Source organism: Salvia splendens, chromosome 10 (genome assembly GCF_004379255.2).
Source record: "Salvia splendens isolate huo1 chromosome 10, SspV2, whole genome shotgun sequence".
NCBI classification, from domain to species: Eukaryota; Viridiplantae; Streptophyta; class Magnoliopsida; order Lamiales; family Lamiaceae; genus Salvia; species Salvia splendens.
This window is the reverse complement of record NC_056041.1, coordinates 1,707,173-1,731,169: the sequence shown is the minus strand read 5'-3', so window position 1 is coordinate 1,731,169 and position 23,997 is coordinate 1,707,173. Positions and strand designations below refer to the sequence as shown.

General features: G+C 39.2%; 4 protein-coding genes across 5 annotated transcripts; 2 read left to right on the top strand and 2 right to left on the bottom strand.

The window, feature by feature from the left end:
• Nucleotides 1-3,105: 3,105 nt before the first annotated feature.
• Nucleotides 3,106-6,639, top strand: LOC121752959 (homeobox protein knotted-1-like 3). The gene is made up of 6 exons (XM_042148069.1): nt 3,106-3,917; nt 4,067-4,187; nt 4,878-5,062; nt 5,149-5,280; nt 6,081-6,223; nt 6,336-6,639. Exons 1-6 carry the CDS (start codon nt 3,354-3,356, stop codon nt 6,340-6,342), a joined length of 1,152 nt encoding a protein of 383 aa, XP_042004003.1. The 5' UTR covers nt 3,106-3,353; the 3' UTR covers nt 6,343-6,639.
• Nucleotides 6,640-7,632: 993 nt separating this feature from the next.
• LOC121750096 (hydroxyproline O-arabinosyltransferase 1-like) lies at nt 7,633-10,478 on the top strand. The gene is made up of 8 exons (XM_042144554.1): nt 7,633-8,177; nt 8,815-8,882; nt 8,969-9,170; nt 9,248-9,345; nt 9,511-9,580; nt 9,903-9,974; nt 10,052-10,162; nt 10,252-10,478. The coding sequence occupies exons 1-8, from the start codon at nt 7,791-7,793 to the stop codon at nt 10,309-10,311; spliced, it is 1,068 nt and encodes a 355-aa protein (XP_042000488.1). The 5' UTR covers nt 7,633-7,790; the 3' UTR covers nt 10,312-10,478.
• Nucleotides 10,420-18,830, bottom strand: LOC121750095. 2 transcript variants are annotated; one of them, XM_042144552.1, is made up of 16 exons: nt 18,381-18,830; nt 17,282-17,921; nt 17,107-17,195; nt 16,875-16,973; nt 16,099-16,690; nt 14,975-16,000; nt 14,751-14,808; nt 12,707-14,505; nt 12,342-12,459; nt 12,135-12,246; nt 11,686-11,835; nt 11,438-11,617; nt 11,225-11,338; nt 10,954-11,136; nt 10,752-10,796; nt 10,420-10,674 (listed from the first exon to the last, which is right to left on the bottom strand). In XM_042144552.1, the coding sequence occupies exons 1-16, from the start codon at nt 18,492-18,494 to the stop codon at nt 10,540-10,542; spliced, it is 5,454 nt and encodes a 1,817-aa protein (XP_042000486.1). In that variant the 5' UTR covers nt 18,495-18,830; the 3' UTR covers nt 10,420-10,539. The 2 variants fall into 2 exon arrangements, with proteins under 2 accessions (XP_042000486.1, XP_042000487.1); XM_042144553.1 differs by lacking the exon at nt 18,381-18,830 and having other exon boundaries at nt 16,875-16,966; nt 17,282-17,423.
• Nucleotides 18,831-21,627: 2,797 nt separating this feature from the next.
• Nucleotides 21,628-23,376, bottom strand: LOC121753389 (40S ribosomal protein S11-like). Its single transcript, XM_042148679.1, has 6 exons — nt 23,244-23,376; nt 23,110-23,150; nt 22,784-22,884; nt 22,119-22,263; nt 21,942-22,031; nt 21,628-21,857 (listed from the first exon to the last, which is right to left on the bottom strand). The coding sequence occupies exons 1-6, from the start codon at nt 23,253-23,255 to the stop codon at nt 21,767-21,769; spliced, it is 480 nt and encodes a 159-aa protein (XP_042004613.1). The 5' UTR covers nt 23,256-23,376; the 3' UTR covers nt 21,628-21,766.
• Between the last annotated feature and the right edge of the window lie 621 nt (nt 23,377-23,997).

The following is a 23,997-nucleotide window of genomic DNA, read 5'->3' as shown; positions in this document are numbered from 1 at the left end:
TCTAATCGTACTAAAGCGCAGGACGTGATTGAGCACAGTTAAAAATAGTTGCAATCCAAGCAATAATTGATTGTTAACTAGTACTAGTACTAGTACTACTAGAACAATATTAATATGCTTTAGGATGACAGGATCATGCGTCAGGCCCATGTATGTCCCTATCTTTTTGTTTTTATTTTTTCCTCCTTTTTGTTTTGGTGCTTTGATGAAAACAACGGATTAATAATATCAGCCGGATTAATTTATTTTGGAAAACCTAGTTATTTACATGCATCGTTGTCCCAACGACAATCTCAAATTTCATTAAAAAGTATAGATCCAAATTTAAAGCATGATGTTGCGGCCGTGTGGGAGCCAATGAGTGGCTGGACGGCCACAGTAGTTGACACATAATCACATTTATTTAGTAATTTTGACTAAAGTATTAGTACTCTGTTGTTCATGAAAAATTGTTTATTTTTGTCCATATTTCTTCATCTCTCTCTCATTTTATTAAATTTGCATATATTCAAAATTAATCTTCCGTGTAAAGAAACTTGTCCCATAAATAGATAGGGTTAAGATTCATTTATATACCTAAGTAAATTTTGAGATAATTATCATGCTTGATAGTATAGATGACTGTGACCACCAAAGAAACTTGGGAACCAACTCAAAGTGGTTATCCATGAAGTGAAGGCCCGAGGAAGGAACCAACCAACGGTGATCAACAACGGCGTTGACCTTTAAGGGTCGATTGTTATAGACACATGCGAGATACTGTTTCGTTGATACAATGACGTTTCTGCTTCTATGATTTTATCATGACATGATGAAGAGACAAAGTTGCAACTGTTGGTATGTATTATATGGTTGATAAAATATGAAAGTAAACCTTATCTCTAGGAGCCACTATTGTCCCATTTCTATAGTATAGATGAGGTAAGTAAATGAAGATATGGAGCAATGGTGGTAGTGGGGGTGCCCACCTCTTGAGGTTGTTTAGGCTCTTTTTCGTTTTGTTTTTCCAAATTGGCATTTAAGTTCCAAAATCATAGGGGGGGACCATTCTCATCCCATTGCGACCACGGCAGCTTGTATTTGTTCCTTTTATCTTTCCCTTTGTGCAGGGACCACTTCTCCTCTTCAATCTCTCCGTCGATCCATCTACGTCGTCGTTTTCTCTATCCCATCTTTCATCCTCTACTCTTCAAGTGGTCGGTGGTCCCCCTCCCCCCATCTTTCCATGGTAGATGCACTATCATACATCGATTGTATTCATGCTCATGCCTTGGAATTTTTGTTCTCTCTTTCGATTTACCTTTACCATTAGTGAGAATATACCTAATTAATATCCTCTTCGCACAAGACAAGGAACCTAATATTTATATCAATATCTAGGCGGAGCCAAGATATTGAAGATAGAAGCTGTGAGAGAGAGGTAATGAGATAGATTGACGCTAGAAATATAACTATGAATGCACGAATGTAATATCAGATGAAGAGTGAAGTAGAACTCAGATATTCAAACCAATTCTAATTCATATAGAGGGAAAAACACAACTAAAAAAGGAAAAACAGTGATGAATACAAAAAATATTCCATACACTCACTTATAGTACTCCCTTCTCGTCCCACAAGAATATGAACATTTTTCTTTATAGTCCGTCCCATAAGAATATGCACTTTCTAATTTTGGAACTCTTTCCCTTAATGGGGTGTGACCCATTCTCCACTAATAATACTTTATTTAATTTTTCTCTCAACCTCTTTCTTACTTTACCAATTTTGCATTAAAATCTGTGACGAACTCAAAGTGCATATTCTTTGGGGACGTAGGGAGTAGTACATTTTTCTTTCAAATGTCCTAGTCAAAATAATAATACTCCTACATTTATAAAAATGAAAATAGTACTCTTTCTATTTATTTTTCACACTTTGTTATCTACGCTTAAAAAAATATTTCGCTTTTAATTGAGACCGAAAGAATATTAAATTAAACATATTAGTAGTGAAAGTTTATTTCTTTTATAAAGTTGTTTGGCCTCACTCCTACTAGCTCCGGTAAGATGAATTAAAGTAAAAAGTGGTAATAGAGTGAAAAAAAATAAAAATAAAAATAAAAAGATGTGATTAGATAAAAAAAATGTGGGGATGCATGGCGGTGTACAAACTACAAAACCCTCTTGACCTTATACGTGGACCACACAGGTACAATCCCGGACCACGGTCCAACACATGATCCACGCGGCGAGTTGCGATTGGTTGGATGAAACGCGTGCTTTAGCTGGTCCCTGTTGGTTGTGGTCCACGCTTGCATAGTTTCGACACGTCGGCAATTAGGTGGCGTCGCTGTCATCCTAATTACTCTCGCCGCCTTCCCTTCCACTCCCTTCCACCTTTCTTCTGTCAACTCTACTCTCTCTGTGCAGAGATACAAAACCTGCTCATTTTATGAAAACCCTCCAGTCCTAACTCTATTTGTTGACATGCTAAAGATTCATAATCAAAATCTATAGTCGAGCTGTCAATTCAATTTTAATTAGTAAAATATATAGATTTTTTAATATGTTTTGATCTTTGAAGGTGTTTTGTTGACGTGATTTGAGTCCATACTAGCATACTACTATTATTGTCCGTGCACAAGTTCAATAGTTATGTTATGAATTCAATCATTGAATACAAGAATTAAGTCGAGGCCGATCACCGGTATTATACTGCTGATTTTATCGAAAGTCACAAAAATATTCTAACACAATAACTTTTATTAAGCATAGCTAAATCAATTGCTAATAATTTGATCCTCAACTTTACACATTCTAATTTGATGTACCCAAAATAGAAATTGAAATACTACATAACTCGAAGAAACAAATCACTTCAATAAAGAAAAAGAAGACTATTGTTCACATAACCTACGAAAAACATCGAAGCATTAACAATTTTTTTCAAAAAGAGGAGGACGATAATGAGTCTCATTATAAAAAATAGGAAATGATTAATCTTTTATGGACATATAAAAAAAATGAGTAACTATTAATTGTCGTTAGGAGACTAGTACTACTATGACTTATTCAAGTCAATAAGATATAGTATATAAATGATTAACTATTGTGGTACATGACATCGAAAATACTCTAGCAATCAACGAACTACCTTTTTCTTTTATCATATTTTTTCAAATCCGTGCAAGGCAAATGATGCAATTTTTTTGTATTTTCTTCTTCTACAAAAACACTAGAAAACAACTCCACCTTTCTCTCTCTCTAAACTCGCTCTCTTACTTTAGTCATAGAGCGCGCGCTGTTTCCATCATCCTTCTCGTTCATCTCCTCCATCAAATCAAATCAACAATTCTCCCAATTTAACCGACGATGGATCATTTGTCGCAGGAAATGGCTCTCCACCATTTCGGCGACAATCATTTACCGGATAATTCCCCAATTCCGACGACCGAGCAGCACCACCACCGCCCCCCGAGCTGGCTCAACAGCGCTATTCTCCGCCCGCCTAATCACTTCTCCGATGGAAATTTCCTCAATCTGCAGACGAACTCGGGCTCGTCCTCCCCCGCCGCCAACAACCAGTGGCTCTCCCGATCGATTCTGCAGCGGAACTTCAGCGAGGTCTCCGGCGATTCGATTATCGCGGCGGCGATTTCTCATGAATCGGCGGATTTTAATCATAATAACAACAACGGCGGGAGAAGCGAGGGAGGCGTTGAAGGAGTGGTGAATTGGCGTTGCAAGGCGGAGATATTGGCTCACCCGCTCTACGAGCAGCTGCTGTCGGCGCATGTGGCGTGCCTGCGCATTGCGACGCCGGTGGATCAGCTGCCGAGGATCGACGCGCAGCTGGCGCAGTCGCAGCAAGTGGTGGAGAAATACTCCGCCGTCGGCCATGCCGCCGCGGATGATAAGGAGCTCGATCAGTTCATGGTATGGTTTGTTTAATTTCAAAATTGGGAGGGTTAATCAACCGATCGCAGCAAAAGCCCCAATTTCGAGCTCAGAAATTAGGATTATTGTTTGATCTAGCGAAAATCAGCATGATCTTTGTTTTGAATTTGATTTGTGTGTGTACACAGACGCATTATGTGGTGCTGCTGTGTTCGTTCAAAGAGCAACTGCAGCAGCATGTGCGTGTTCATGCGATGGAGGCGGTTATGGCGTGTTGGGAGATCGAGCAGTCCTTGCAAAGCTTAACTGGTAATTAATCTCAATTTAATTACTATTATAGTTAAATTTAGAGATAATTATACGTAGATTCTTAAAATTTAGCTAAATTTTAGTTTTGAATTTGAAATTTTGCTTCTTAATTGTTGAACAATTGATATGTTCTTATTTTGCAACTAATCAAGAATTGAGTTTGGAGTTTTGTAAATCATTTTCAAAATTAGCTTATAAATTTTTGAACTATCGATTGGTTTTGATTTTTCAATCAATCAAGATTCTCGAGCTGGCATAGTAGCTTAATAGTACTCCATGAGTTTACAAGTCACACTGTAGACATGGAAATTAAATTAAATAAATGTACTCGTATTGTATTAAATTAAATAATTTCATTTTTTGTAGCACTTCATTTCATCTTCTTCTTCATTTCTCGTTTCCTCCATTTAATCTTATTCTTTCTTAATCTAAACCCTAATTTAAAATGCTACTATGAAATTATTTAATCTAGCATGACATATGATCGATTCGATTCATATAATGTGATGTCGTTCTCATTCACACTTGACAACGCCATTTAAGCAAGCCATCAAGTCATGTCGCCCTCAGAATTTTGGTTGGTTGCAAAATAAGAATAAATCAAAAATTTAGTAGTAGTAATAGTTTATAGGCTTATTTTAAAGTTGATGTGCAAAATCAGAATTGAACGTTAGCCTCAAATGCATGCAGGAGTTTCACCGGGAGAAGGGACGGGGGCGACGATGTCCGATGACGATGATGAGCCTGTAGATAGTGATGTAAACCTGTTTGAAGATGGGAATGACAGCATGGGGTTTGGCCCTTTGATCCCAACAGAATCAGAAAGATCACTCATGGAGCGTGTGCGCCAGGAGCTTAAGCATGAGCTCAAAAATGTATCATATCATCATATATACCATCTTGATTCTATTACTATCATTATCATAAAAATATTTCAAATTAATATTGGCTTGTGCAATAGGGCTACAAGGACAAGATTGTGGACATTAGGGAGGAAATTCTACGGAAGAGACGCGCCGGAAAGCTCCCCGGTGATACAACCTCGGTGTTGAAAGCTTGGTGGCAGTCGCATTCTAAATGGCCATATCCCACTGTAAGTTTATTATCAACTTCCTCCATGCGCAATTACACGTCTTACTTTTATAAGTAACATGAAGGAATGTGGATGGAAAATGTTTGTGAAACGTGAGTCTCACTTTTAGAATGAAAATTAAAATGAGTAGAATGAATTAGAGAAAATTGTCATTTAAATTACTCCGTATAACTTTTGGCCTATATCATAACTTTTATCATGCGAAATAAACCATAACTTTACTACGGTTTGCAATTGCCCCATGATAATAATAATAAAAAAAAATTGTGAAATTGGTGGTTGCATGGATTTTCGACGTGGACAAAACGCCATTTTTTCACAACGTTATCGCCTAGGTAGACTTAAAACGACACCCTTTTCATCATTTTAATCATGTTGAGTTTTGTTCTCTTAATTTGCTCAACTGAAGTCTGAATTTAGCGCTTTCGCAACTTGTATTCACTACTACAGTTCAAAACTTACCACTATGTGGAAGTCGACTAGGGCTCGCAACCCCCAAATTGCAATTTTATCATTCGCAAACTTGGGCATTCGCGATTCATAGTAAGCTTATGGTTCAATTCACGGAGTTTGAAAGTTGTAGGATTGGCCAAAAGTTAATGACAGTTTTCCGAATGAATTAATGGAATGTCCGATCTATTTACCATCTATACTAAAAGTGAAATGAGGCAACCAATAGCAGACCTACCAAAATGACAGAATGAAATGTGTAATCACATATGGAGAGAGTATATATATATATATACACATGATTTTGTTGCTCCCCTATTGACATATACTCTCAACTGATGATTTCTTAGGAAGAGGATAAGGCAAGATTGGTGCAAGAAACAGGCCTGCAGCTGAAGCAAATAAACAACTGGTTCATCAACCAAAGGAAGAGGAACTGGCACAGCAATGCTGCTTCTTCTTCTTCCACTGCCTTGAAAAGCAAGCGCAAAAGGTACCAAGATTATTAGGGTTTTCAAAGATTTTCCCACTAATTAATTTTAACCTTGTAAAACTGAGAACTAGGATGGGTTTACTGATTTTTTGAGACATATATTAATTTAAAGGGTTTAAACACGAGCTGGGGAAATGATGTGGAGGTGCGTGTCTCAAAGATGAAGACCATGTTTTAGTACAAGTTCATTTGGAAATGAAAGCTTGGTATACACACAGTTTTGAATATGCCTTTTTAATTGTCTTTATGAATACTAGTATAATCTACACATGATTTTATACATCTCAATGCATGGGAGATGTTTGTAAAGTTGTAGCAATGCAATTTAGTTGTCGTTTTCTCTTGTAGATCTTGTCTTGTTAAGCATCTCTACTGTAATATACAATAGATTATTAATTTAAATGGATATATACATATATTGTGTGTGGACTGTGATCGACCGACACCTCCACTCTTCGTTTTCTTTTGATTTATTATTTTTATAAAAAAAGGTTCCAACAATCAAGGGAAAAGGTAAGTTGATTTGAATGAAAAAGGGTACGTTTGGTTATAAAAAATTTATAATTGGCAACTTGATTAGGCAATTGTCAAATTCAAATCGAAATAATTAAAGATGCATGCGTTATTCAAAGATGTTGTGTCCCACGTAATTACCTCTCCCTTTTTATTTTTCTCATTTAGTTTTTCCCATTTTTTTTCACACTTGTTTTTATTTTCTAATATTTATGAAAAATATTTTCGCACTTATAGGCTGTAGTATGTAGAATTGGGCTTGTAGCAAAGCCTTGATAAATTGGGCTTTATTTTTCAAATGAGAGCCCAATAAGTTTCTTAGCCCATTCTCGTATGATATGATTCTTGGGCAGATCAATATTCTCCTTGATCATTTTGAGTTAGGACAAAATGGAGTAGTACTTGACTAAAACATATTGAAGCCTAATTTGGATTTAAGCTTGCCAGTCTAGGGGCAGGGGTGCCGCCGGTCCCGAACTGCAACCACCGAGGCGCCGATTACATTTCAAGACATGCAGAACCATAAACGAACCATCAGGATATACAAAGGTTCCAATTACAAAACCAAAAATCAATGGTTCTAATTCAAAACTGACTACATTTTTAGCCATTTATCCATATTTATTTTTGTTTCGTACCCAAATCGGCAATTACTTACCCATTTCCAATTCGAAAATATATATAGGAAGCGGAATTGGACCGGGGGTGATAATCCGGTTCCAGTTTGGCCTATCGAAGCTTGAAAATCGAAAATGTCGTCCGGGCCGAATAGACCAATCCGGTTAACAATTCATAAGTGATCCAATCCATATAGAATAGAATCATGAATTATTCAAAAGCCTAAAAGTTGAATAAAATTAGGCAGCTAGAATCCCTATTTACAACTTAGCTCAATAATTCACAAAGAAAAAAACAAACATGCAACGACATGGCAATAAAGAATCAAAATTTCAACTAAACCAAATTAGTCAACTCAAATCAGTTAGTTAGAGCTGAAAAAAATTTGATTAATGCTGCCTAACAATTCACCAAATCCATCACCGAGAAATCAGAAATGGGTGGTAGGAATCTGTTCTTCGCCGCAGTGATCAGCTTCTCCACGGCGCTCATCACCTACAACATCATCATCTCCGCCAATGCCTCGCTCAAGCAGGGATTCCCGGGCGAATCGTCGGTCGATCCGATCATAAGAATGCCGACGGACGCCGCCAGGAAGGGGCGGAGGCGGAGGCTGTTCCACACCGCCGTCACCGCCTCCGACTCGGTCTACAACACGTGGCAGTGCAGGGTGATGTACTACTGGTTCAAGCAGCAGAAGCTGCGGAACCCTAGCTCCGACATGGGGGGATTCACCAGAGTCCTGCATTCCGGCAAGCCCGATCGATTCATGGATGAGATTCCCACATTTGTCGCTCAGCCCCTTCCCGATGGAGTGGACCAGGTTTTCTGTCTTCTAGTTTTGTTCTTATTTTGTGTATAAGCCCTAGAATTTGGGGGTTTTATTCAATTGGGTGACTTTCGATTGAAGCCATTGAATTTGGGGGTTTTTACTCAATTGAGCGACTTTTCTTATTCTAGTTTTGTTATTGTTTTCTTGATAAGCCTTGAATTTATTTTTTACTCAATTAGGTGACTTCTGATTGAAGCATTGAATTTGGGAATTTTTCTTTCATCTAGTTTTGTTCTTATTTTTGTGTATAACAGTATAAGCCTTGATTTTGGGGGGTCCTTTTTTTACTCAAATTGAGTGACTTTTGATTGAAGCCCTTGCATTTGTGGGTTTTCATTCTTCCAGATTTATTCATATAATTTCTTTTGTTATTCTAGATTTGGAGGTTTTTTACTCAATTAGGTGACTTTTGATTGAAGCCCTTGAATCATGAGATTATCTTTCTAGTTTTGTTCTTATTTTGTTTTTTGTGTATAATCCCCCCATAGAATTTGGGGGATCTTTTTGGGTGACTTTGATTGAAGCAAGTAGCTCAGCTTTCTTTTTTTTTCATTTTATATAGCTAAAAGGATAACTTGATTCAAAAACAAGAATCCTTCACAATTGACTCCTATTAATCTAATGGCAGGGGTACATTGTCCTAAACAGACCTTGGGCATTTGTGCAGTGGCTCCAACAAGCAAACATTGAAGAAGAGTATGAAATGAAACCACTTCCTTTTTCTTTCTTTTAAGGCTCATATTGATTTTAGCTACTTAATGGAGTGACCTTACATCATGCAGCTACATATTTATGTCGGAGCCGGACCACCTTCTGGTCAAGCCAATCCCGAACTTGTCCAGAGACGGCCTTGCAGCCGCCTTCCCTTTCTTCTACATTGAGCCTAAGAAATTCGAGAAGATCCTGCGCAAGTTCTTCCCCGAGGATAGAGGACCAATTACTAACATCGACCCGATTGGGAATTCCCCAGTCATTTTACGGAAGGTATCTTAAGCTTTCTGCCCTATTTCTTGCACTCCTACAAGTTGGAAAGTTATGTCGACCGAGTTATTGTGTGTTAGGATGCTCTGAAAAAGATAGCCCCGACTTGGATGAATGTGTCGTTGGCCATGAAGAAAGACCCGGAAGCAGATAAAGCTTTTGGATGGGTACTTGAGATGTAAGCTTCTTTCCAGCTTAACTGAGATTAACAAGCACAAGGCGAGGCCTCGTCTCTCCCATCGCCCCACACCTCAGATTTTTACCTCTCTGCCCCATAAACACCTAACAACACTGATTAATAAACATTTTGATGTCTAACTAAGTTGTTTACTTGTGAATGTAGGTATGCATATGCCGTTGCGTCTGCTCTTCATGATGTTGGTAACATATTGCACAAGGACTTCATGATTCAGGTGGGCTAGTTTTACTGTCATTTCTTCTCAGTTTCTTTAAAAATAACGTCTTCTATAGTTTAGATAGCAGAGGAATTTGTGGGGCATGTGGTATGCTGTTGCTTTCTTATGATCTTCATCTCCTTTTCTTCATGGATGCATAAAAGTAGCTCATCTTGATATACGTAACAACTTACTAAGAATATACGCATGGAAAATAGACTCCACCCCATATCAGAGTAAGCAAAAATGAAAAAAAAAAACTATTAGATATAGTCTTATAGATAGAGGTAGTACTAATTAATGACCAATAAAGTTGACCATCTTGATTAATTCTCTACAGCCCCCTTGGGACACGGCGATTGGGAAGTCTTACATAATCCATTACACATACGGATGCGATTACGATTTACAGGTATATGATACATCTTCTTAAGCCAGCATTAGGTCTTTGTTGCATATTGGTTCTCAATTTACTTCAATCCTTTTCAGGGTAAGATGACACCCGGAAAGATAGGAGAGTGGAGATTTGACAAGAGATCATACTACGACTGGCCTCCAAGAAACCTTTCCCTACCACCACCCGGTGTCCCAGAGAGTGTGGTATAACCTCTATGATATATTAATATATGTGTGCAATTTTGTGTGGGATATGCATATGTGAACACAAGTTTGGGTATAATTCATGGCAGGTGACATTGGTGAAGATGGTGAATGAAGCCACTGCAAATATTCCAAATTGGGGTTCCTAAAGACTAGAGTCATCATCAGATAACAAACATGTATATCCTCTGTTTTAATGTATCAACACACATCAACTTTTTTCAACTGGGAATTATGCTCCTGCGGCTTGTAAATCGTTGATGAGGAATAATATGTTTCAAATTTCAACCCAAAAAAGTTGGATAATTTGCTAACATATATGTACGCTACAGCTTGCACATTACACAAAAATGGTAGTCGTAGATTTTGTCTGTGTCTCAGTTGAGATAACGCCTGCAGCTCTTGGAATTACAGTAGCAAGGAATTTTTTCGCCTTCGTCTTCGTGGTTGAAATGGTAGTCGTAGGTTATCTCCTCTCCGGGATATATGTCTCTTTCGGCAAAAAACACAACCTGTTTGCAATACATGAGGTTTTGTTAAACAGGGGAACAACATCGAATCAAGACTTAATAGTGCAGGCAGACATTACCTTCTTTTCTGTCCTCACAGATATAACTTTGGCAACGCAGTTTGGCTGCACAAGCAACATCGACAAAGTCAGAATTAATATTCCTAAATATTACTACTATATTTCAGTATTTGATTGTATAGCGCAGTTGAAGAACATAAAAACCTTTGATGTCTACATGAAAACACTGCTCTATACAAAATATTCATGATGTGATAATTACCTCACATGAGTGGTTCACGAACCGAGCAATACCACCCTTGCGAGTAGCATCGATTATGTGCTCTTTATCTATCTTGAAGAAATAACATGCACTCTTATGCTGCAGCTTCTTTCCGGAGTGATATTCACTCTCCCTTCTGTCTGCCACGCGCAGCCCCACTATTTCGCCTACGTACTCCACAACCTAGGGAGAAAACAACTCAGATTGAACTTTTAAGATCTTCAACATCTAATTCCAAACTAAGAGACAGTGATACACTGCAAGGTCAGACCATGGCCCCACAAGAGATGAACTGTGACGTGTATAGACCCAAAGCATGTATGCCTGATTTATACACCACCAACTGTTTCCAACTTTTTGATTGTTTATACCGAGTGTAAGCCTTCTGCAAACAGAGAAGTATAACGTCATAGATTATGAACTGATAAGAGTAGAAACATCTTATAAGACTAGTATCTGGTCCACCAGTACCAAAGAAACTCACCCGACAGTCAGATTCAACATTGCAACTTAGCAGCATTGGAGGCCCTTTTCTCTGTGGCTTCTGTCGATTTATGTGCTGCCATGCATTGAGTTGCTCTTGAGGAACAAGGCAACCACCACTTCGATTTGTGTCACGAGAACGATTGTGAAAAAATCCTTCTCGTTTACAACCCTTGTAAACCTATCACATAAATCACTAAAGCTTAAAAAATTCCTGATGTCTGATAAGTAATTTCATGAGCTGGATACCTCAGTTCGAGCACAGCTGAACCTCTCTCCAGTTTGAAGGCTTTCACTGTCACTGTCAGGTATTATCACATGAGATGTCGCATAAGGCATGCATCTCTGATGAAAGCTAACATTCTTATTGTCAACAGCTTCACCCTCATCTCGAAGCCCCTAATCAGAACCACATATTTACACTTCAGGCTGTTACAACTCATAAGTGCTAAATTAAGTTTCCATCGGTTATAAACAGTTACTCGTATATGATTTGATTCCTGGTAATTAGAACACATTTCAAGCTACTGCCACATAAAGCATTATCTCATTATGCTAATTTCTACTGAAATCTAGAGTGTTTTACATCTCAAGGGTTTTGCAAGTGCTTTCCACAAGTTCAAAATACCAATGGTTTCGATACACAAGATGTTAAGAAGATACAATTGAGTAAAACAAAATAAAGCAGCAGCATGTACCTTAAGTAAAAACCTATTGCACTGTAGTAATTGACTGTGTTCATCTTTGTTTGATCCCCCGCAAACACAACCAAACATATCTGAGTTTTCAGGTAGGTGTTTCTCTGAGCATCTATATCATTCCACAGTTAGAGGTCACTAAGGGTATTGAGGTATCAGCACAGTAAAAGTTAAGGGCATGGTTTAAGAATGCTCTAGAGTTCTCACCTCAGTGCATTGTTCGTTTCACTTGTTTGAGCTCTACCATCCACAGCATTTTTCATCACCACTCCGCAACATCTGCTAGTTGTTTCCACCACTTTGTTTACAACGCTGGAACTATTTCCTGGCAGAAAATCATTGAAAACATCTGTATCGTAAAATATGAAGCTATGCAATAAAAATATCAAGTAATCATCCGTAATATCAAACTCAGGACTAGAAAGAACTAATTGCAAGTTCTATTTTGGTAGAATCATAAATTTGTCCCTGCCAACAAAGAACATTTTTGGAACTTCACTATGGATTTGCCCACAAACTTCGCAACTAAAATTCCTGATGCACAGAAATATTTAAAATCTCAGAACAAGTACCCTTGAATAAGAGATCATGAAGGCTTCGCTTACGACCTTCCTTGAACTTTGTTTTCAGCTTATCCTTGGATTTGCTGTCGGCAGAACTATGTTTGATGCCATTCTGCAAAGCATATGATGACGGATAATCACTTCCATCAGTTTCAGAGCAGGATGCTGTGTCTAATTCATCACTCCAGTCGCTAGATTCCAGTTCAATAGATTGTGAACTGTGAGATCCACACTTATTCACTTGACTCTTCTGAACTTTCTTGCCCAAAACTGTTTCATTTACATGTCTAACCCTCATCTTTTCTTTTACCGATGTGGATTTGAGTTTCTTATAGTTGTCAGCTTTTCTGCTGCTTTTATCTACTAGAGACGCAGCAGTCTTGAGAACCACTCTCAAGGGAACAATTTTAGTTGGCTTTGATGGATTTCCATTAGAAATAATTCCGTACTTCCCACAAACTGTTGGCCTGACAATCCGTTTCTCAAAGCTGGATTTACTGAGAGATTTAGAGCCACCTAAAGATGTCCATTTTCCAGTCAATGCAGCACCACTACAAAATTTTTCTCGAGTTTCTATAGGTCTGGAAGAATCATCATTTAGTCTTAACCTTTTCTTTCTCAACACTTCAGAAGCTCTTAAAGTGGCATTAACCACCAAACTTTTACATGTGTTCCATTGCTGCTGATGTTCATGTTGATGAACTTCGTTGAAGTCTTTTCCACGGGAGATCCATGTGGCAGCAGGAAAAGCAGAATTTCTCTGCTTGTCACTTTGCTCAACATACTCTGCACAGCTGCTAGGACTTTGTTGTTGATCACCTTTATGTTGTATCAGCATGTCTGAGAATGAATTAGCATTCTGTCCAACTTCTTCAGAGCACTTTGGGGTTTTGTTATCAATGGAGGAGTTTCCAGAGACATCCAGCTTCATCCATTTAACTGTTTTCCTCTTCTTTTTAGGAGCTAACTCAAAATTCTGTAAGCAATCACTGTCTTCATGAAAGGTGTAACTTCTTTTGATCTTGTATGGTGGCATTTTTAATTGCAATGAATTTTGGACTCTGATCTCTTCAACTAGACTAAGAGATTCCTTCCTAGGAACTAGGTTGAATGGTTTGCTCTTGGTCGAGTTGATCTTGGACACAGATTCAAAGAATTCAGGACCGGATTCTGAATCAAGTGCATCATCAGATGAACAGCTTCTGACATTTCCCGATCCATTATCCAGAACTAGACTATCAGCAAACCTGATATTCCTAACTTCAGTAGTGGGAGACTCTTTCTTGTTAACCTCACTGGAAGACTGGGTCACATCAGGAGCAGAACATCCAGAAGAGATATTAGTTATTTCATGCTCCTTCACGGGAACCACAATTGGAGTAAATTCAGCAAGCGACTTAGAAACATCAGCAGCAGGGCATCCCAAAGGACTGTGCGAAACAACTTCCCGTTCTTTACCAGTCAAACTGCAATTCCCTGTTCCTTTTTTGGGCACGTCTCTCCACTGAAAATAATAAGATTCAGCACTCTTCGTGTTTGGTACCACAGAACTTTTAGCTTTATCAAAAGATTTAGTTGTCTCCAGAAAACAAAAGTTTGTCTTCAACTTCGAGTGAAGTGAGCTTGTTGTAGCTAATCCACTTCTATCTCCTTTTGCCATAATACCAAAGTTATCATCATTCAAGTCATACTGCCCAGCCAAATAATTTTCTTGGTTAGTAGGGCTGCACTTTTCAGGTACAGAGGCATATGGTAAACCTTGTGAGGAGTGCTCTTTCTTGCTGCGAGTAATGTTGCATTCAGATCCCCTGGTTCGAATTTTATTGTGATGAGAAAGTAAAGTAAATCAGAAGAGAGAAACAAAATATAGGAACGTGCGGTTTGAAAATAGTAGCATCTCCCTTCAGAATATACTTCTATAAGTATAGTTTACAAGTCTATTGTTATAGAGCCATCACTTCAGCCCCACACCGCAGCTAGATCTAGAATAATATGAGGTTTCATGGTACATTAATATAAGCAGGAAAAAGGGAAGGTCAGCAGTTACAATTACCATAAATAAAGCTGCTCCATGTGAGGAAGTACTGAATTTTCTGCGTACTGAGATCTTCCTGGTCGAATTATAAGATATATAGGATTATTCAAATTTAAATAGCCGTAAAATGCCAGACATGCTTACTAATGCTTTGTGGTAGAAGTCAGGCAGCAACATGTATAAATACATCTTAAGAACTTAAAAAAATGCCGGAATATGCGCTTGAGATACGATATGTTTACCTTTTGTACAAAATCTCTCACAATTATAGCCCATCCAATAGCCAGGCAACCTTGACCTGTCTCCGGTTTCTGGAAATTTTATTATACTCAAAGAATCACGTAATTGTGTAGAATCCTGTGATGTTGATGGAGCGATTGTCATAGGAGACTGTACACAAGGGTTTTTTGCAATCTCATGTTCTTGGACACCTCTCACAGGTGGGCCATTGTCTCTGCCAGATAAATCAAACATGTTCCATGCACCAGGCATTTCCACACTCTTGTACTGCAAACCTTTTCTTATTAGACTACTGTTTTCTTTTGGCAATGTTGGAACTGGATTGTGGACAAACGCTGAATTTTTGGTGGTGGGCCCCTGAGGTATCTCTTCAGAAACCATTGGATTTTGGATAGGTTTGAGATTATTATAACTGAAGTGGGTAATATCAGAAAGCGAAGAGATCTTCAAGTAATTGTTTGAGAATTTTCTACCATGTGATTTATCAGTAGGCATGGTAGATACATGGTGGGAATCAAGGTTTTTCCCTAGAAAAGCTGAGGAGTTCTCCCCCAGAACTAAGTTAAAACTTCTTGCCTTTCCCTTAAGTTCCCCTGAGACTTCAGTATGTGATTTGGCTGCACCAACCAAGCCATCCAAAGCATATTCCACTACTTTGTCCTCATTCATTTTGCTTGGGCCATTCGACACATCCATACCCAATTCCTTGATGGTACTAGCCGGTGAACTATATGGAAGATAAATTTTGTCTCTTTCATTCTCATAGGCATGCCTGCAACTGCTATTCTCGTAAATGTTCCTGAATTGACACTTTGTCTCGGGGTTGTTTGTTTGCAACTTAGAACTTAAGTTGGTTGTTGTTTGCAAGCTAATATTTGATGAATCTTTCCAGCAATTGGCTGTTGCAGCATAGCCTCCTCTCACACCATGTGAATGCTCCAAATGAGTTGGCCTCCTTTTTCCGGCAGGACTAGAATTAATATTTGCAAACTGATGAGTCGGTCCACTACCTTGCCATTTATTGGCTTCTGCATTACATTGAGTTAGAAGCAAATTATACACATAGTTTTGGGATGGGAAAAGCATTTATATGTGATAGTGAGAATGTAAAATTACAGCAACATACTTGTCTGAAGCAGCTTATCCTGGCAAAACACATTTGAGGCCTCCTCATGTATGCCATGTAGATTAGACCCGACAGCAAGTTGATGTTTCATATTCAATGTCAGGCTTTTCTGTGACGGCTGCCCAAGTCTCAATTCAATACTAGAGGAAACTCCCGGTTTCTCAACAATTAAACTGTTTTTTGAACCATCACTGAAGCCACTGCATGATGTTTTTAAATTAAGCGAGGGCACAACAGGCTGAGAAGCTTTCTCTGAATGTACAGAAGTCGAGTTTAGCAGTCCATGCAAATGTTGAGTTTGGTGAGAATTGCTCATGAAGTTTTTGAAAAAAGAATTTCCGCTATCTCTTGACGGTCTATCTGTTCCACGGTATAGATATTCATCAACAATGTTCCTGCAACTATGATTTTCCTTCGAATTTATGACACCGCGACTTTTCTGCTCATAGCTTGCTGAAGCTCTACAAGAGTCTACTTGATTCAACGTGATGGAACTGTTTGACAGGCTGGAAATAGGATGATCTGTCAAACCCGACGTCACTGAAATTCCTTCAGGCCAATCCCATCCTCTGGGCCCTTCCAATACTCTAATCTAATAAGCAATCAACAATATTTTGGCATCAGGACTCTTCAAATTCTAGGCATAAACTCTATCAAATAGTATGTTAAAAACAACAGAATAACAAATAAATTGTACAGCAATATATTCAAGTCTCTCTACACACTTTCCCCTCACACACCCTGCCCTGCAGATGATCCAGTAAAAACAAACATACCCTGATTTTGGATGAGAAGACCTTCCACCAGTGAGCTATAGTCTCTCCATTATCCATAAAAACTGCATTCCCAGGGTCAGCATCACAAGAACCTGAATGCTGATGCATGATCTCACTTTCAAATACTTTTCCACATGAACAAATATTTAGACATTTACTAACATAATCAAGGATTACAGGATGCACATCATAAGCAAAATGGCAGGAACATTGTAAAAGAAGATATTATTACCTCTAAGAATTTGGAGATTGACATGCACAGACCATGGCATGTGCAAACAACTCCAAGAAGTCCAGTATCACTGAGAAGTAAGCTTCCACCTATTGAAATCAATAAAGGGGTTAGACTACGTCAAAATGGAATGAAACCACAATATATTCAGTCAAAAAGAGTGTGAGAAACTTACTGATGCCACAACATGAAACGCGAAAAAAACTGTTGGAAGGATTGTACGGGGAACAAACAGATGCATTGTTGTCTACCGGAAATTTCTGGGAAGCTGTTATGAGGGGATACTTCTCTAGTATCTTACTGCTAGTGTTACTCCCAGTCGGAGGGTATAAACAATTTACTTTGCCTTTCTCATGAGAGTTCTGGCATGCTACCGTCTGTGATTTTCGAACATCCAAGCTTGCAGCTTGAAGTATCTCATAATTGTTTCTACAGTTTGAATCAGCATTAGACGAAGTAGAAGGTTGAAAAAACGATCCCGAAGTCAAATTTGGCAAGTCCAATCTGTGTGGCCATGAGAAACCAGGCAAGCCCGAAACTATGCTTCCCTTGGAAAGTCCATTGGCAGCCCCATCACTTGGAGGATGTGGATTGGAGACCGGTAATGTATTTGGATCAAATAAATGCTGCTGATCACAGGGCACATGAGCCGTTGGACCTGAGATCAGAGATAAGAATGAAGCTCCGAGATCAGCATACCCCACGTTGTCGACACCATGCATGTTAGATGGCATATGATCCCGGGTCATTCCACCAGTTAACGGCATAGATTCTTGCAGCAATTGCATATAAAGACGACAATCTGCATCAGAGAGCTATTGGAGAGGCGAAGTTAATGGGAGATATTTGATACGGGTATTCAGAAGCACTAAATTTCACAAACAACATTCATAACCAGGGTTCCAAATTGTTTTTATTAGGTTCAATAAATAGCCATACTAGCTACAAGACAAGAAATCCACAGAAGTTCAACTAAACTATCTATAGAAGGCCAAATATCCACATTGTAGACAAAAAGAGTCGGTAGAAATTCCAGATGAACTCCATCTGTCATCATTTGCAGCACAACGAAACGAACTCGCACAAAAAGGGGCAAGTTATGCTGAAAATTACAACTGGGCGGAACTCCATTAAATCAGCCACAAACCAAAATTAGGTCACATGCAAAACATCCACAAAAAATCAAACACCGCAAGCTGCAACGTGCACAATTCTAACCGGATTCCACACTACATGCAAGCAAAATAGAAGCTAATAAAGCGAAAGGAAGAGACCTGAGCACGAGAATCGAGCAATGAGGAGGGCGGAGGAGGAAGCTCGGACTGTCGCCACAGCTGTCTCCGCCACGTGTCCTCCATATCTGCCGGCGAATGCAGGCTCCTCTCCATGAATCGTCGACGGAAGTAGCAACACGAGAGCTAAACTAAACCCTTCCAACTCCGTGAGCTGAGAGAGATAGATACAGAGACATACATAACACTACCTCGGAACAGAAGCGATAGGCGTTGGACGACGGCGCGTGAGCTACACTGCGTGATCGTGACCGTTGGATGAGATGTGAGGCCAATGGTTCGAGTGGTAATATTTTAAAGGACAAACGTGACAGGACCGCGGGACCCACTAGTCTGCCACCGGTGCAGTCACAGCACTTAATTGGGCCTTCGCGCTCGGCCCAAAATCACGTTGGTAGAATCTAGTGTTACATGCTTCTCGTGTTAAATTACTTCTTTCTTTTAGTAGTAGTAGTACTACTTTAAAAAGAGATGGAGTGGTAAATAGAGAGAAAATAAATTACAATATTTGATTTTTAACAAAAAATAATGATTCATTTACCTTGTGATGATTTTAAAAGAAATAAGAATCAATTAACTTTAATCGAAAAAATAATACTCATGCCTAGGGAAGAAGAATATAAGGGAAACATAAGTTTGAAATGGAGAAGGGAGGGACGAAACAGTGCTAGACGTGGAGGGACGAGGACGACAACGTTTCAAAAGGGTGGAGCCGTGGAGGCAGAGGTACAAGATGCGAAGAGGTAGATATGACAGACGGTAGTGGAGGTGGCTAGTAGTAGATGCACTTACACAATGACTACACAAAAAGTCCAAAATCACACGTTATGAATCATTCATATAATACAACATGAGTAAAGCCATCCACGATGCTGTCACTAAATCGTCCATGAACTGTCCCTTAAATTACTATTCACAGGACTCACTGTACTTTTTTACTCCATCCCTTAACTAAGGGACGGAACCTACAACCCTTCGTCCCTTAATCGTCCCTTAAATTACTATTCATTCAATTTCATTTTTTACTTTTATTTCCAACCAAATTCAATTAAAAAAACACGTTTCATTAAAAATAAAATAAAATTACAACATAAAATAAAAATACAACTTAAAATTCAAAAAAATAAAAAAAGACATAATTAAAATCCTAAAAAAATAAAAATGACATAATTTAAAATACAATTTTATAGAAAATAAAAAATACTACTCCGCCGGCGAATCATCCCCGAAGGCGGTGGAGGTGCACTGAACCCGTGAGGAGGCGGAATGCCAAGTTGTGCTGCCATAAACATAATTCCGTTAAACCAGACTTGGTATTGGGCGGGCGTGATGAGGGAAGTGTCCGCCATTGTGGCGGTCATGTACATGGTCATAAGGGAGTTGGGGGTCCCCCCGAGCCCGAGCCCGCCTGGCTTGATTCGGCTCGGCCCCTCCTCCCTCTAACCGCCTTCGCCGCATTTCTCCCTTGCGGCCGACGTCGCCCACGGGAAGACCCCCCGACATCGTCTGCCGGGGTCTTAACCTCCTGCGAGGCAAACTCTTGTGGCCCGCTGCCCAAACCGCTCTCACCAGACGAGTATTGGCCACTCGTCGTGTGCTTCGTGCGCTTCGAGGTCGAGCCCGTGTTGGACCGCACAACACCGGCCCACCTTTCCTCGTCCTTGACGACCTCCCAAACATCGACATATTTGAATTGTTTGTTGGTGTCGTCGAAGTAGACCTGCAAAGTCGACCTCAAAATGTCGGCTCCCGTGGCTCCGCTTTGGTAATGAGCCGCTTCATTCTTGTGGATGGCGCAAAATCATTTGACCTCTCTGTCGACTCGGTCAAAGTGAGCGCGGAGCATCTTATATGTGCGGCGGCGGGACCCATTCGGTTTAATCTGGTGGTAGGCATCGGTGACCTTTTCCCATAAACACTTCCGGGGTTGTTGATTCTCGACGATGGGATCGTACAAGACGTTGATCCAGGCGTTGTACACCGCCAGCGTTTCTTTGGGGCCGTACGGATGCCGGCCTAGATCCTCCTCCTCCTCGTCCGCCTCCGCCCTGGAGCTTCCACCGCCTCGGCCTTCTTCTGGAGTGGGTTCAACGGAATAATCCTCCCGAATCTGGGATAATCCGTGCGAATACCGCAGGGCGGAGGGACGGGCGTATGCATCCACGTCAAAATTGGATGGTTGGTACCCCCGGCGCCGACGAACCGGAACCACCCAATGTGTTGTACATGCTCTCCCAGTCGCCGAACGCGTTGAGATTCCACCCGCCGGAGTTTCCGTCGCCGGACATTTTGTGTTGAGATGTTAGATGAAAATTAGAGAGGAAATAGAGATGATTTGGGAAGAATAGATGTGTAGTTGTGTGTGAAATGAGGATGAATTAGAAGTATTTATAGAGTAAAAAACGGCTATAAACGGTAATATTACCGTTTTCCACTTTTTAATTTTTAATTTTTTTTAAATTCAAATTTAAAAAAAATAATTTATTGTGTCAGCGTGACAATGCCCACTCGCGGGCCGGCGAGTGGACGTCACGAATGGCGTCGGGGCACGCCACATCGCCTCGGCGCGTAGCGAGACGCCTCGCCATTCGTCACGCCGTGACGGAACACGGAACAGGCTGGGGACGAGACGGGGCGCCGCAACGCGTCACGCCGCCGTCTCGTTCCTTCGTGACGGAATACGGCCACCTGCGTGACACGTTGCGGGTGGCCTAATGAGTTAGACTATTCAGTTTGGTCACAAGCTGACGATTAGTCCTATCAGAACTCCCCCCTGTGCCGTAATGTACATTGAAATATAGGGTAATTTTCCCCCAGATATATATTAGCCCATTTTTTAGAGGCTTAAACACAGATTATTTCGTGTAATAAAAGTAATCTGTGTGGGTTGAATTCATAGGCAGAAGGAATAAAGTAACTTTAAGGCCGACAACATTACTTTTGACATTTTATTTAAACTTGCTTTCTCCGACAAACGCCATACAATCGGACCAGGTAAATATATAACCAATATTTGTTTCTAGCAGAAAATACAACTTTCACCACACCAAACTAAATTGGCAAACATTTATGATAGATACAACAATCATACAAATATAGACTATAGAAATCACAATTTAACCAATCAAACAAGTCTAAGACATTAGTTAAATAGAGATTTAATCAATAATAAATATGAAATCAGGTAACAATCTCAAGATCAATTGGAAAACGTACACAAAAATGGAAGTAGATAAACATTAGTAGTAGATATCAAAGCGAGGTCAATGATAATATTCCAACAGAAACAATATAAACTCAAAATCCATCCATCCATCCATCCATCCAAAAAAAGTTCAAACTAAACAACAAATGTTTTATCGCCTAACTCACATAGCTGTAAAAGCCTTCTTCCCAAGTCCAGAAGAACCTGCTGGAATCACCTTAAGAACATTAAACCTCACGGTTTTGGAAAGTGGCCTGCAAAAAACACAGAAGCTTGTTAATTCCATATTCTGGATGTCTAATAACATAAAAAATTGATAATTTGTTTGTGGTACTAGCCTGCATTGACCGATGGTGACATGGTCGCCTTCCTTCACACGGAAGCATGGTGAGATATGTGCTGGGATGTTTGAGTGCCTCTTCTCATACCTAAGTCCAACCCAAGTAAAGCACTCAGACAAAACAAACTAAAAACCAGAACAATGGAAGCATCTTATACAAAAGCAAATATCACACCTCTGGTACTTCTTCACCCAGTGCAGGTAGTTACGTCTCACGATGATTGTTCTCATCATCTTTGCACTGTGGCAAGTTCCAGCAAGGATGCGTCCTCTGATGGAAACATTACCAGTGAAAGGGCACTTCTTATCAATGTATGTGCCTGAACAAATATTAGATGATTTGAGTATAGATAGCAATAGCAACAAAAATACAAGTATAAGATTATCAGGTTGTGCGGATGGAAACAGATTTAACAAAAGCGTAGAAGGAAACTAATTAAAACAGTAATAGAGTAAGAAAACCAACATAATCAGATAAATAACACCATGGTATTCAGTTCCAAGTAAAAATGAAACAGATTGATAGTCATTCAGAGGAATAACAAGAAACAAAAACAAAGTAACACAAGCACTTGAAAGCAAGATTACCATATACACATCAAATACATAATCAAAAGCTCCATAACATAGATATCCAACATCACAAACTCTCTAAAATATACCAACAATTAAAAACAAATCTATAACGATTACCTACACATTTCAAATATATCAAAATAACACTACAGAATCAATTACAAAAAATAAAATGCAGAAACACAGGGGATTAACAAGGGAAATACATCATAAGTATAAGAACAAAATGAGTGTTCCAGTACAAAAGTAAATTAGAAAAACAACCTTCAGAAGCCTCTCGTGGAGTTTTGAATCCGAGTCCGATGCTCTTGAAGTAACGGTTTCCTCCCTTTCCTGGGGCCTTACCCTTCCCTGTCTTCTTCGAGCTACAATCAAACGATTATGTAATCAAACACAACGCATCTCATAACTCATTAAAAGTAAACTAATTCGAATCCCACGTACATAGAATAGTGATACTCTGCTCTACAAATCATAACAAAAACAACATATGCAGAAACAAGAGGATATCGCATTCAGCTTCAAACCAAGCACAGTAAATAAACGCGCAACTTTTAACAAATCTAACACTACGGAAACAAAAAACTCACCAGAGAAACACCTTAGGCTGCTTCAAAAAGGCCTTCTCGGTCTGCAAATCGATTCAAATCACAATCGAATTAGTCACAAACAACGACGAGAAATAGAAAGCGGTAGCAGGCGAGCTGTGGATACAAGGATTTACCTGTTCCGCCATGGCTGCGAGCTATCAAAGTGTGTACGTGTGTGTGTGTTTGTGTGTGGAGGGCGGCAGCAGCAATAAACCCTAGTCCGGAGCAGCCGATAGTGAAGATGCGAAGCGATTTGGATATTTAAACATTTTATACCATACCTGGATCCCTAGTTAGGTCCAAAACAAAGCCCAATAAAATTTGAGTATATTTTATACTCCATTATTCTGAATACTTTTTTATTTCATGATCCAAAATGCTTACAAATTAACAGACAGGCCCAATTGGGTTTAATTTTGTATGAAACATTTAACTACCCATTCCCATTGAGTCATGATTTCAAACCACTAATTTGAACAATTGCAAATGCTAAGTGTTGAATATTCTTACAAATCATCAAGGAAAAATCGTCATCTAAAACCTAAGTGTTTTATTACAATTTTTCCGATGAATTAGTAGATCTTCAATCCAGTCTTCATGAGTTCATAATCGAAAAAATTGACTTCCAAGTAAAATTAATGTTTTATTATTGACTCTTGTGGCTTGAAAGTCATCAAATGATGAAACATTAATAAAAAGTTACGCTTTAAATCAGTATTGATTTGTAAAACATTGTTAAATCGACTTAGGTCACTATTTTGTTTCATGTAAAGAGCATGAATTCAAATTTTCGACTACCATTACTCCATACTACATATGCTTGTTGATTATATGTATCTAAAGTCAAACAATAAGTAAATAAATATAAGGTGAATACAACTCATGTGA

Excerpts from the sequence above, each read along its gene's own strand:
- LOC121750095 (XM_042144552.1), bottom strand. The coding sequence starts at position 18,494 with ATGGAGAGGAGCCTGCATTCGCCGGCAGATATGGAGGACACGTGGCGG. Across the intron at positions 16,001-16,098 it reads GGATAAGCTGCTTCAGACAA|AAGCCAATAAATGGCAAGGT; the intron begins GTATGTTGCTGT and ends AATGTAATGCAG. Across the intron at positions 10,675-10,751 it reads CTGTGAGGACAGAAAAGAAG|GTTGTGTTTTTTGCCGAAAG; the intron begins GTAATGTCTGCC and ends TATTGCAAACAG.
- LOC121750096 (XM_042144554.1), top strand. The coding sequence starts at position 7,791 with ATGGGTGGTAGGAATCTGTTCTTCGCCGCAGTGATCAGCTTCTCCACG. Across the intron at positions 9,346-9,510 it reads TTTGGATGGGTACTTGAGAT|GTATGCATATGCCGTTGCGT; the intron begins GTAAGCTTCTTT and ends TTGTGAATGTAG. Across the intron at positions 9,581-9,902 it reads ACAAGGACTTCATGATTCAG|CCCCCTTGGGACACGGCGAT; the intron begins GTGGGCTAGTTT and ends AATTCTCTACAG.
- LOC121752959 (XM_042148069.1), top strand. The coding sequence starts at position 3,354 with ATGGATCATTTGTCGCAGGAAATGGCTCTCCACCATTTCGGCGACAAT. Across the intron at positions 3,918-4,066 it reads AGGAGCTCGATCAGTTCATG|ACGCATTATGTGGTGCTGCT; the intron begins GTATGGTTTGTT and ends GTGTGTACACAG. Across the intron at positions 5,063-5,148 it reads TTAAGCATGAGCTCAAAAAT|GGCTACAAGGACAAGATTGT; the intron begins GTATCATATCAT and ends CTTGTGCAATAG.
- LOC121753389 (XM_042148679.1), bottom strand. Across the intron at positions 22,885-23,109 it reads CAGCCTAAGGTGTTTCTCTG|CTCGAAGAAGACAGGGAAGG; the intron begins GTGAGTTTTTTG and ends GTTTGATTGTAG. Across the intron at positions 22,264-22,783 it reads TCCACGAGAGGCTTCTGAAG|GCACATACATTGATAAGAAG; the intron begins GTTGTTTTTCTA and ends ATATTTGTTCAG.